Raw genomic sequence first — 11,831 nt, forward strand, 5'->3', positions numbered from 1 at the left:
GATAGTTCATAGCTTCTAAGCATATTCGTAAGCTCATCAAGTGCCAGGCAAACAAATCTAGGTTTAACAGAGTGAAATGACACAATTACATCAATGGAATAGTAAAAGTATATGACCTCTCTCACTTAAATTAATAAATAATTACAATCTAAAGTCCACTGAATTGGCGTGACTGCTTGAAAGCGAGGAATTGAAGTCAAGATAAAACAGTTTCTTCTCTCGATTTTTTTGAATTTCAGATAACGAAGAAAAGTGAACGTAATTTTTATATTTGCAACGGAGGTCTGTCGTTCGAAGATAAAACATTCAGGCTGCAAGGTTTAGTTTTATCTATTTGTATAACTTGCATCAAGTCTGAGCTTTGTTGTTCAGGTTCTTAATATGTGTTACACTTTTTAATACGTTTAAAATTCCTTTCCATTTACGCTTGGAAGTGTGGTACGTCATACAAGAGAGTAAACAAATGAAGGAAAACAACGCGACTTCAACAATGATAAATAATTAGATGCATTCTCTTTACAAATTCAATTTTCATTTGTAAAATGAAAATTTTTTGGGGAAAAAATGACAATGAGCTGTGTAGCTCTCTTTTTAGTTGAGCTGCTGAACGAAGCTGGTGTAAATGTACATATATAAAATGAATGGATGGGACAGAGTAAGAAGTGTTCTATTAAATTTAAACCAACAAATTAAAATAGGTACTTCATTGGTAAAACTTTCTCGGATTACCTGTAGTACTACATAGATTCATTTATTTATCATGTTGTTTAATTACAAACTACGAAGTGAGCGGTTTGATAGTTTTCTGTATGATTTGTGTTGCCTTTTCAAAATCACTGAAAACGTTTTTTCTTAAGATTCCTTTTCCTTTTTTCTTTTATTTTGACTTAAGGCATCGTTTCTTGTCAACAATTCTTTTTTTTCTAAAGTGAAAGAAACGTTGTTTTGTCATTTTAACTTAAACTTAACGATGGCAAAGCAATGTTTCTGTAACTCAGAAAAACTGACTTTAACTTAAATCAAAAAGTATGTTATTTAAAAAAAATGTGTCGACAAGAAACGACATTTAAGTCAGAATGATATCTTTAAAAAAAAATGTTCAGTGAATATAACTTGCATTCATGCAGGAATGATAAAGCCTGTTTTTTCGAAATAATAACTAATACGACTGGAAATTTTGAAACTTTTTACTCGAGATAAATGTTTTCAATCATTGATGTGGTCACACAAGTAAGAGTCTAAAATAATTTTATGAAGAGACAAATACAGACCACTTATTGCCCTCCTAGCAACGAGTGGGAGCTTTCAATTTCAAGCAGTGGCGTGGCGTGCTTTGCGATATATCGATTGATCGGCCATTTAAACCTATGGAAAAATATCGATACACAGGGTGTTCGCAGCGAACACCTTAATAATCGATTTTTACCACAGATTCAAATGGGGAAATATCGATAGATCGCAAAGCCCTCCTCGCCACTGATTCGAGACAGTACTAGGGCCCGAGTAGAAGAGGTTGCATTATGTCGGGGTGCTTAGTAAGTCGCCGATTCTCTCATTGAAGGGGCTATTTTCATACAAATCGACGGTGAAACTACCAAACCACGTATCTAAAATCTACGCTCACATTTTATTTTTTTGAAGTAGACCAAATCAATATCATTCCTTGAAATTTTCACGGAATTTTCTCCGCACAAAGAGGAAAAATCACAGAAATTTTCAAGACTGGATGTTAAGTAGTTTTTCATTTAAAAAATAAAGTATGACAAGAGGTCTGCGACGTCGCAAACCGAGATACGTGGTTTGGTAGTTTCACCGTCGAAATGTAATGCAATGAATGGAAATAAGTTGATATATTTCTGCATTGCAAACTTTCTACCCATAACATTCAAATCGGTATTTTACGACCAAATGATGCAGAAATATTGCAATTTCACGATGAAAAATTTGTGATTTCGTCTCACAAAGCTGCAAAATTATTTCAATTATTTTGCCACACCATGCTATAGTCCACGCTAAATAAGTTTACGATATTCTAAACTACGACAGAAGATCGTCCAACGTCACTTTTACATGTATAAGAAATGGAATGATCTTGAGGGCAGATTTCTGTCGCATTCGAATAGTGCGTAGACTTATTTGCTGTGGCCCCTTATTCTACCGTGCTAAGAAAGAACGCATTATATGAACATTCGAGAGCTGCCAAAGTTCCCGGATTAAAGCAGTCGTGTGACTTGCTTTGACATAGATTGATCCGCCATATAATTTTATAGAAAAGTATTGATAAACAAGGTCTTCGCAATGAACTTCTTACTTAATATCGATTCTTACCAATACCTTCACATGGGGAAATATCGATAATCGATTATCCTTTTCTCGCCACTGGATAAAATATGTGTTTTTGACAAAATGTTTGCATATTCTTCTTTGAAAGTTCCAGATATTTTAGATTGAGTTGCGAACAAAATACAGTATGTTGGAATTTTTTAGCCAACTTGCGTTAAAAATCAGCATGAAGCTGAAAACTGCTCAGAGGATTGGCCCAATAAGGTCGAAACGTGTCTGTGGTTGCCTTCCTGAATGGTCTTTACTAGTGTTGCACCAAACAGCTTATCTCTTTGAAGGGAAAAGTGTGCTTGTGTGTGATCTTTTCCCTCTGGATTGAGATTTTCAGCTTTATGCTGATTTTTAACGCACGTCCTGGCTGAAACAGTCCAACGTATTGTCTTACGACCCGTGCGTCCACCGCAATCAGTTTGTGACGAACGAAATAGTCTTAAAAATTTGAAGCAAAATATTCACAACTGCTCCAATGAATTCGTATTTTATTACAGGAAATTTGGCAAAGTCCGAGGGTTCATACGACATTTCCTAAGGGTACGGCAGACTTGGGTATATTGGACGTATTTCTGCCAAACGAACTATGTGCATTGAGTTACGAGCCCTCATTAGAATGTATGCATAACGGTTATAGGACATTTCGTCCACGATTTTTTGTCCGCGCACCTGTTTTTTCCAGTAATTTACGTCCACGCGGTTTTTCGGCACGGGAGTTTTGGTCCCAGTGCCAGTTGAGACCCAAAGTTAATTGGCCCACATGTAAATACAAACGACAATTGCTCGCGACGTTTTTAGATGAAAATGTATAATGTCTTGGAAGAATGAGGGTTTGCTTGTTTTTTTGTTTTGTCTGTTTGGTCCAACAGAGAGTAATATATAGTTGAGAGTTTTGGTAAAAATGGGGAGCGTCATTTCAATGAGACAAAATTCATTAAAACTCTCTACACCTCTTTGGTGTAAGAGGATTTAATTATTTTTCAAGAACTTCCCACCTTGGTATACCTGAACCGGATAAATCTCTATCTGCCTCAGCTAAATGCTCTTAAATTTTTCCAGTGTACGATAAGTATATTGATTTATTTTGCGAGGAAAGATCTGTACTTTTAAAGGATGCCTGTCATTCTTAATACGTTCAATTTCGTATAATACTGTGCAACACTTCTGTTGTGAAATAGTTGCTTCAGGCGCCGCTGCACGGCGGGCGGACGGCCAGCGCGAATGGCGCCTACAAACCTAAGTGGATACTTCAAGCATTGTGCAATGCGTGAAGTATCCACTTAGGTTTGTAGGCGCCAGTGAGCCTCTCGCGCTGGCAGCACGCCGCTCTGCTCTATTAGGCTTTAATATCGATACTCGCATAGTCAGCGTTTTTTTAACTCATGGTTTTGAAATGTTTGCACACTCTGCATTGATGATTCTCATTTAAATTGATGGGAAAAAATATGTATCAATTTATTAAAGGAGAATAATAATATAATGTGTTTTCAAAATATTGGCGGTTCCGTGTCAACTTTAATGATTTCCAAAGCACTTTAGTTTTTTCTTTTACATTTTGTGCTTTTATTGTGCTGCAGGGAGGTGTACGCGCAACCAAACGCTCAAAATTTGACGTATTTGACTCAAAAATATCTATGTACAAATGGGTTAAAACTAAAGATTGCGTGCTTCTTGGTTTTTTTTTTCATCTTTTATTCATTTTTGCAGTTTCTGTCGGCACAACTGCGGCTCATTGAGATTAATGTCGCTTGAAAAAGGTTTAACAAATATTTGTCACGTTTTAAAAATATAAATGTTTTCAAAATGAAGTAATAATTTCGTAAAGAAAAAAGTTAAAAAAATAAAAAAAGTACCTATACATATATTAGGTATATTGTACATCGAATATTTTAAGGATAGAAATAAAACCAAATATTCACCGACGACAATTTAAAAAGATGTTTCAAAAGGAGAAAGTAATAACATTCCATTTAGAAAATGAACAACCATAAAAACACCTCCTTGCCTCCCAATTTCTCATTTCCATTTTGTCAGTATAATTTTACATACCGACTAAAATATAACGCTTGGACCAAGTCACAGTTGCTTATTTTACGTGTGGGCGTAAACTACTGGACAAGAAAGGTGCGCGGTCAAAAAATCGTTGACAAAATGTCCTGAAACCTGCATAACAGGTCTCATAATGCACATAGTTCCGTTTGATAGAAATACGACCTATTATCAGATGGTCTCTATTTAATTCACCTCTGATTATCACAGAAATTATAGAGAGAGTATGCTCTCATGCTGAGTACCTATATTGAGAGAGTATGGCCACTGGGCCCCATGGAGAGGCTTGGGACCCAAAAATGGCGGTGCTTTGTTTTGGTTTTTGTGGATGGGAGGGGGGGCATTGCCAACTTTTGACGATTATCACCAGTTATCACCAACTGCACTTGCTGCCAATCCTACTACATCTAAGATAATTTTACTCAAAAATTGCACACGATTAGCCTGCATTTGGGTAACTTTCTCGTTACGATAAGCAGAGAAAACTACATTTTGAGTCATTTTGCATTACATTAATTCATGGCGTCCGCCATTTTTGGGTCCTAAGGGCTCCATTCAGCCTAAGATGGCTGAGCCAATCAGAGGTGGTAACACCAGTGGCCATACTCTCTCAATATAGGTACTCTACTCTCATGAGCATCAGGAAACTTGAACACGCTACACGGACTCCTCTTGTTTTTGCAGCCTCACATGATAGAGCACCACCGCTATCACTAACAAGACTATCCCGACCACGAGAGCGATCATGCAGAACACATTCGCCCAATCAACAAAATCGAGTCGACTCAAAGATTCCCCAAACTCTTGTCCACCACCGAGCTCAAAGGGAAAGTCAACGTCACTTCCGCACTGGTGGAATTTCTCGTGGAGTACGCTGAAACCCGACAGTAACCTTTCTCACTCTTCGTCGAAATCGTCGTGAACGAGAAATACGTAACCTTGCACTTCTCAACGGACGTGCAACACTGAGAGTGTGGTGCTCGTTACCGGAACCGCTTAAAATATAACAGGACGGTTTGTTGTCGAAACCGAGCTCCTTGATCAGCCTCGCCTTGTCCCAGCTGTACAGGTCGCAGGCCGTGATCTTCCAGTTCCGCGTGGATTTCAACCGCATGTCCGCTACGTAGCGCCGGAGAGACATGTCCAGTTGCGCGACTTCCAGTTTCACCCAAACGTGGCCCACTTTGACGGCTTCGACTAACGAGTCGTCGCCCTGGCTTTCGAGTTGCTTTGCTTGTTGCAGGTGTGAAACGCCCTTTTGGTTGAGGGCGCCGATCGCGCTCGGTTGGAGGGTGCACTCGCACGCGCAGTTGAGCGGGGCTGAACACGTGACCTTGAAATCGAAAATAAACATCTACATTAAAAAAATACTCGCAAAAAAAAGGATGTGTCCCATCAAGGTGGGTATTTTCGCCCTAACTTTGGTCGAAAATTGAAACAGCTTAGAATAATGTCATGTATGGTCGAAGCTACTATTAATCATCTACCCTACGAGAACTTGTCCTTATTTGAGGTGTTGAATCTACAGTGTTCGATATCTCAGAAACTAGTGACCGCATCAAAAAAATTATGAGAACAAAATGTTTTCATTTTTCAAATTTACGTGATACGTCGGTGTCTCCTGGTCAGAAACAGCCCTTCTGAGAAATGAAAAAAATTGAATTCATGTAAGTTGAACTTTTCTACTCTTACGAGTAGAATATTCTGGTGATATGAGTATAGAAGTTCTACTCATATAAGTAGAAAGTTCTTTTCATGTGAGTTGGCGAATTCTGAATAGTCTACTCGTCATTTTAGCAGGGCATAGCAATATCAAGATGTAAAGGTAACCGCCGTGGCTGTTATCTCAGCGTTTTGTGAGTTGTCGCACACCTTTATCATCCAGAATGTCAAGGCAGCATCCTTTTCTTTCCAGTGAAGTTGTTATTAATAATATTCTTACCTTGGGTGTAGCGTAAATCGCGTTCTTCCCATCAGATTGATACTCTCCAAAAACACCGCTCTCAGGACAGCCGACAGGGGCGCTGTCAACGTAGTAGATCTCCTCGCCGTATCGCAACAAAGATCGCGATACTTGCGAATCCCAACCCGCGATGGAAAGCGTCAGATTTTTCACGCCCAGCAGACCCAAACCCTGCAAGTTCAGCTGGAAGGACCCATCCTCGCACACGGTGACAACTTGCGAGTAGTTCGATCCGCTCGTGAAATTGAACCCGCTGACTTGGAATTCCAGTTCTGGGACGCCGTGGTACACATCGTAAAGCTCGCCCTTCTGGATCAGCTCCGTGGATGTTGAGCAAACCTTGGTGGATGTTGAGCATTCGGTGCTGTTGGTGGTGTCACACCAGTAGCTCACGAGTGCCCCCTCATTTGTGTCTATACTACACAGGGTATTCGACTGTGTTTTTAGGATGACGTCATAGTCTGAGGTATAGTACGCTGCTTTGTATCTCGTTTTCTGCGTCAGATTCGTGAAGAGTAATGATATACTTTCTCCATACTCATCCTCGATACATAGTCGTTGGTCCTCGGTGAGATTCAAGAGAACTGGATACACGTTTGTTTGTATTTTGAACACTGCGTTGCAGGTATTAGCGGATGAGCAGGATAAAATTTGGCATATTATAAACAAGGCTAACGCGGCTTCTAGAGCGGTGTTTTGGTTCTTGAATCGATTCCGGACTGTCTGGTTTAAGAGGTGTCCTGCGCTGTGATTAACGGAGGCCATTGCTGATCTTTTGGCTGAGTCTACACGTTGCTTAAACTCGGATAGTCTGATATGGTTGAATTGTAGTTGGTCAGCTGTGATTTCATGGATGTTCGAGTTTTTGGTCGATGCCTGAACGTTTAGATTCTGAAATTTCGCACATGCTTCGGAGGGAACCTGCAGAAGAGACAAAGCTACTTAAGCAAACAGTAAACTTACAGTAATCACCAATAAAGATTAATGATGTTTAACATGTATAACAAAATGAGAGATATTAGACAGAAATTATATGTATATATTATAGAAACCTGCACTGCTGTCTCATGCTCAAAAGTGTGGTAGTGGACCAGTGGCGTGGCGTGAATTGCGATGTATCGATTGTTGTGCCATTTAAACCCATGAAAAAAGATCGATTATCAGGGTGTTCGCAGCGAACACCTTAGTAATCGATTCTTTACCATAGCTTCAAATGGCGAGATATCGATAATCGATTATTAGTGGACGCTCAGATTTTGCTAATGATAACGCACCGTGGATCGAGTCGATACGAGCGGTTAGAAAAAATTTGAAAAAGTTAAACGCTTATAACTTCGTTTATACAAAACTTTGAGGCTTTTAAAGTTTTTCATTGGTTCCCTCGTAAAATCTACTTTCAGAGGCACCTCTCAAAATTTAAAATGTGACAAAATAACATCAAAATTTGCAGTTTTAGTCAAAAATATCGTGTCGGATCTCTTTGATTGACTCGATTCAGTGTGTGACGCAGGAATAAAGAGTCGAGCCATCGTGTTAGAGATCTTAGTCTAATTTAACTTTCGACGGCTAACGAACAAGACCACCTTTTTGCAAACTAATGATTTTGTAGAGCGAAGAGAAAATCTCGTCATTTTTGTAATTTTAAGGTTAGATTTGCATTTGTATCATACATTGCAGCATTATTGAAGCGCTCCCGAAGCGCACAGAATGGACCAGTAGACAAGGTCCGAATTTCAGCGTTCTGATACACGTTTCGTAACCAAAATTTCACGTAGAACACGATGCGCACAACGAAAATTACCGAAATCAACTCCTTACGAAGATATTTCTTGACGCTTTAGTTCAGCTTCAGCAATTTGCCTATAGTTTGAACGACACATGGTGGGAAATGAACATTGCTCGATTGAGAAGCTTGCAGAAACCGTTGTAGTGCGCGATTTGACTCACGTAGAGCTTTGAGTTTCTTGTGAGCAGGCAGTTCAAATTCCTCATAACCAATGTGAAATAAAAATGTAATACCTCCGTTAGGAGTCGGTTTCATTAGTTTTCGTTGTGCGAATCGTGTTCTATCTGAAATTTTGGTCAAGAAACATGTATCAGAATGCTTGAATTCGTGCCTTGTCTGGAGGTCCATTGGAAAAAAACTAAAATCATCAGCTTGCTTATTTTATTCTGTAGAATGCGGCAAAATGGACCACTAGACAATGCACGAGTTAAAGGATTCTGATACATGTTTCTTAACCAAAATTTCACGTAAAATACGACTCGCGCAACGAAAATCACTAAAACCAACGCCTAACGAAGATATTAACGTTTTTATATCACATTGGTTACGAGGAATTTGAACTGCCCGCTCACAAGAAACTCAAAACTCTACGTGAGTCAAATCGCGCACTACAATGGTTTCAGCAAGCTGCTCAATCGAGCAATGTTCATTTCCCACCAAGAGCTTTTCAAACTATAAGCAATTTGCTATAGCTGAGCCAAAGCGTCAAGATTGAGGTTGCCAGATTTTTATATCGCAAAGACTGTCATGATAATGTTCAGCGCGCGATGTGAATCACGTAGAGCATTGGGTTTTCATGAGCGGGTGGTTTGAATTCACGCATCAGGAATCATTTAGTATTATTGTAAGGAGTTAATTTTGGTAATTTTTGTCGTGCGCATCGTGTTTTACGTGAAACTTTGGTTAAAAAATATGTATCAGAATGCTTGAATTCGTACCTTGTCTAGTGGTCCATTGCAAACTCTTTTTTGCCAAAATGTTCAGTCAGGAGGTATTGCCGTTAGCCCTCGTTTTGCCTCACGATTACATCGCTTAGATTATTAGAGCGAGGCCCCATAAATATATTGTCTGCGCTATCAGTACATTCAAGTAAAGCTTGTGCGGGGAAAGTTCAAATCGTGATGAAATTGAATGTGATGCTGCTGACTCGCTCTCCCTCGAAAAAAGGAAGTAATATTGGAAAATTAAAAAAATCTGCGAGCCTCTGTTTTCCTCGTTTCACTATCGATGCATGTATCAACATATCGTGAACCCATTATTAGAGTCTGCTAAAAAGCCTATGAAGATGCCTTGAAAAATACATCTTTTCTCCGTTTCTAACGCCTCGGGCGATACTAAGGTCACAAAGTCACTGAAGTGATAAGATATTTGCGTCTCCGCTGATTGTTATGTGTTGTTTCTGATATTAATATGCACGGCTCTTCATTCGGATATACTCGTGTGCTAAATACTCAACACCTAACGCACAAATCTGAGAATTTCTTTTACCGACTTAATTTTTATCTTGATTTCAAAATTGAGTGATCATCTTTGATATAGCTCACTTACTACAGCGGTGGAAAGTGACTTGATCGAAGCGGACATTTTCTGCACTGGAAAAAAAAAACACATTGGATCTAGATTCCAGGGTCTTAAAAACATCGACGAGAAAAAATACTCTTGATTCAATCAGATCTAAGCTTAAATCAAGAACTCAGCCTCTTAATTTGAGCGGATTTCCTTTTGATTTAAGCTTAAATCTGATTGAGTCAAGAGTCCTTTTTCTTGTCAATGTTTTCAAGAGTCTGGACTCTAGATCCAATGTGTTTTTTATTTTCCGTTGTGAAATTTGACGCCCAAAAGAAACGAGTAAACAGGGGGTGAAGGGGTGTGAAGGGGTGAGAAGAAGGCTAACAGGGTTCTCTCTGGCTGCTGATCAGTCCAATCCTGGATGGGGCAGCCTCGTGATTTGATGACACTATTCAGGCTCATTTAGAGACTAATACTTGCCAATAGCAAATCAAAAATCGCGCAAATAGACTCAAAAGATGTTTAGCAACAAATAAATTGTATTTAAAAAAAAATTGAAATGGTAGGGACTCTACCTATAATGGCCATGCCTTATTTTCACGCAACTTCAGTTCCACACGTTTTCCAACAATGTGCATTTAGATCAAATTGAATTCAGAATATGACCAAATTTCAATTAAAGAATGACTTCAAATACCAGATTTGCAAACTTGGCCAACCTTGTCCGAAATTTCCCTGCTAATAATGATAACATCAGTACCATGTTGGCGTCAGTATTGCCAAGTTTCACTCACCAACAATTTCATTTCCAGCAGAGTCTTATCAAAATTTTTAAAACTTGCTTGAATTCCCATGAACCTCTACATGCTCAAGGATCTCCCCTAAAACTGCGACATTATTTCCAGCAAAGAACAATTCAATGGAATTAAAACCTATCTGACGGAATTCGACTTATCGATTAGTTTATATTAGCGTCAAATATCATTAAAATTGTGTCCGAATCAGATTTTTTGCTTTTGAAATTGGACCAAGTTTAGAACAACTCATGTCTTGAAAAATCAACAATGTTTAGTAGATTGGCACATTTAGTCAAGACACGATACAACTTTGATCATTATCTGAATGCAATGTTGTCCAATTGTGCCATCATGGAAATCGTGTGAAACTGGATATTTGTATAACTGCAAGAATAATGAAATTTACTTACCTGATTATCTTAAGATAGCGTGGTATCCAAATCACTGGTTAAACATGTTTTCTTTTTAGCACAAGGAGAACTTTCTGTGAGAAAAGTGAGTAAACGTGAAGTAAATCTTCATCTCAATAAAATTTACTGAAATAAAGGTAACTTTGCAAAAGCAGTTGATCGCCAGGTTCGTTAGTCCATGCGACTGGCGCTATGGATGTATGGGGCATTTTCCGTCTCAGATTGGTGACCTAGTGACCTTGAGAGAGGGAGTTAGGGGGCGAGGTGAGGAGATAGGCAAGATTTGAGATTAAAGTTTGAATGACTGAATCATCACAATGATTCTATTCATTTGATGAAAAAGCGAAAGTGCCGACGGAACATCTATGCCGTTAATAGACTTGTGTTGCAGAAAGTTTATTTTTTTTTGTTGAAGTTCCCCTTTTTACATTCAGCTGCTATGCTCTGATCGAATGAATTATTTCATAATAGGCAAGTAAATGACGAATGGTTCAAACATCAAAACATGTTTTCCCTCATTGTTTTACCAAAGCAATAAAAAAAATTGATGAATGCAGTTCGTTGTCACCCTCACGAAAGAACGGAACTATTTCAATGTTGCCGAATTTTTCCTCGCAAATTGCAGTGTTACCAGAAATGTCCTCGGCATTTCTGACTTGACATTTCACTGATTTTTTTTCTGATCTTATGCAAAAATAAAGTAAGAAAGTAATCTGAACAAAAATTTCACTCATACATCTTTGTAGGAAAATTAATTTTTTGAGTCCATTTTGCAATATTGGATCGGAGCTACGTCCCTTCATCAAGGAAACAACGAACTAACAGCTTTATAAAAATACACCCGAGTTTTACTCGACATTCTCAGAATGATAATTATTTAGAATTGTAACTTATGATAAATTGTATTGAGAGAAAATGAACGAATAAGTATTATATGTAAATTATCAAATTATTGCATGTAAAACCTAAAATTTTGATTTTTT

The 11,831-nt window shown here is 38.5% G+C and overlaps 2 protein-coding genes across 3 annotated transcripts in view; one reads left to right on the plus strand and one right to left on the minus strand.

Moving 5' to 3' along the window:
* The window catches only part of LOC109030883 (facilitated trehalose transporter Tret1), a 96,173-nt gene that overhangs the window by 62,825 nt on the left and 21,517 nt on the right, over window positions 1–11,831 (plus strand). The gene's annotated exons all lie outside the window — the stretch shown is intronic.
* LOC109030884 (uncharacterized) lies at window positions 1,170–11,236 on the minus strand. The gene is made up of 3 exons (XM_019042081.2): window positions 10,849–11,236; window positions 6,326–7,267; window positions 1,170–5,716 (listed from the first exon to the last, which is right to left on the minus strand). The coding sequence occupies exons 2-3, from the start codon at window positions 7,109–7,111 to the stop codon at window positions 5,222–5,224; spliced, it is 1,281 nt and encodes a 426-aa protein (XP_018897626.2). The 5' UTR covers window positions 7,112–7,267; window positions 10,849–11,236; the 3' UTR covers window positions 1,170–5,221.

The sequence above is a fragment of the Bemisia tabaci genome, chromosome 9, assembly GCF_918797505.1.
Source record: "Bemisia tabaci chromosome 9, PGI_BMITA_v3".
NCBI classification, from domain to species: domain Eukaryota; kingdom Metazoa; phylum Arthropoda; class Insecta; order Hemiptera; family Aleyrodidae; genus Bemisia; species Bemisia tabaci.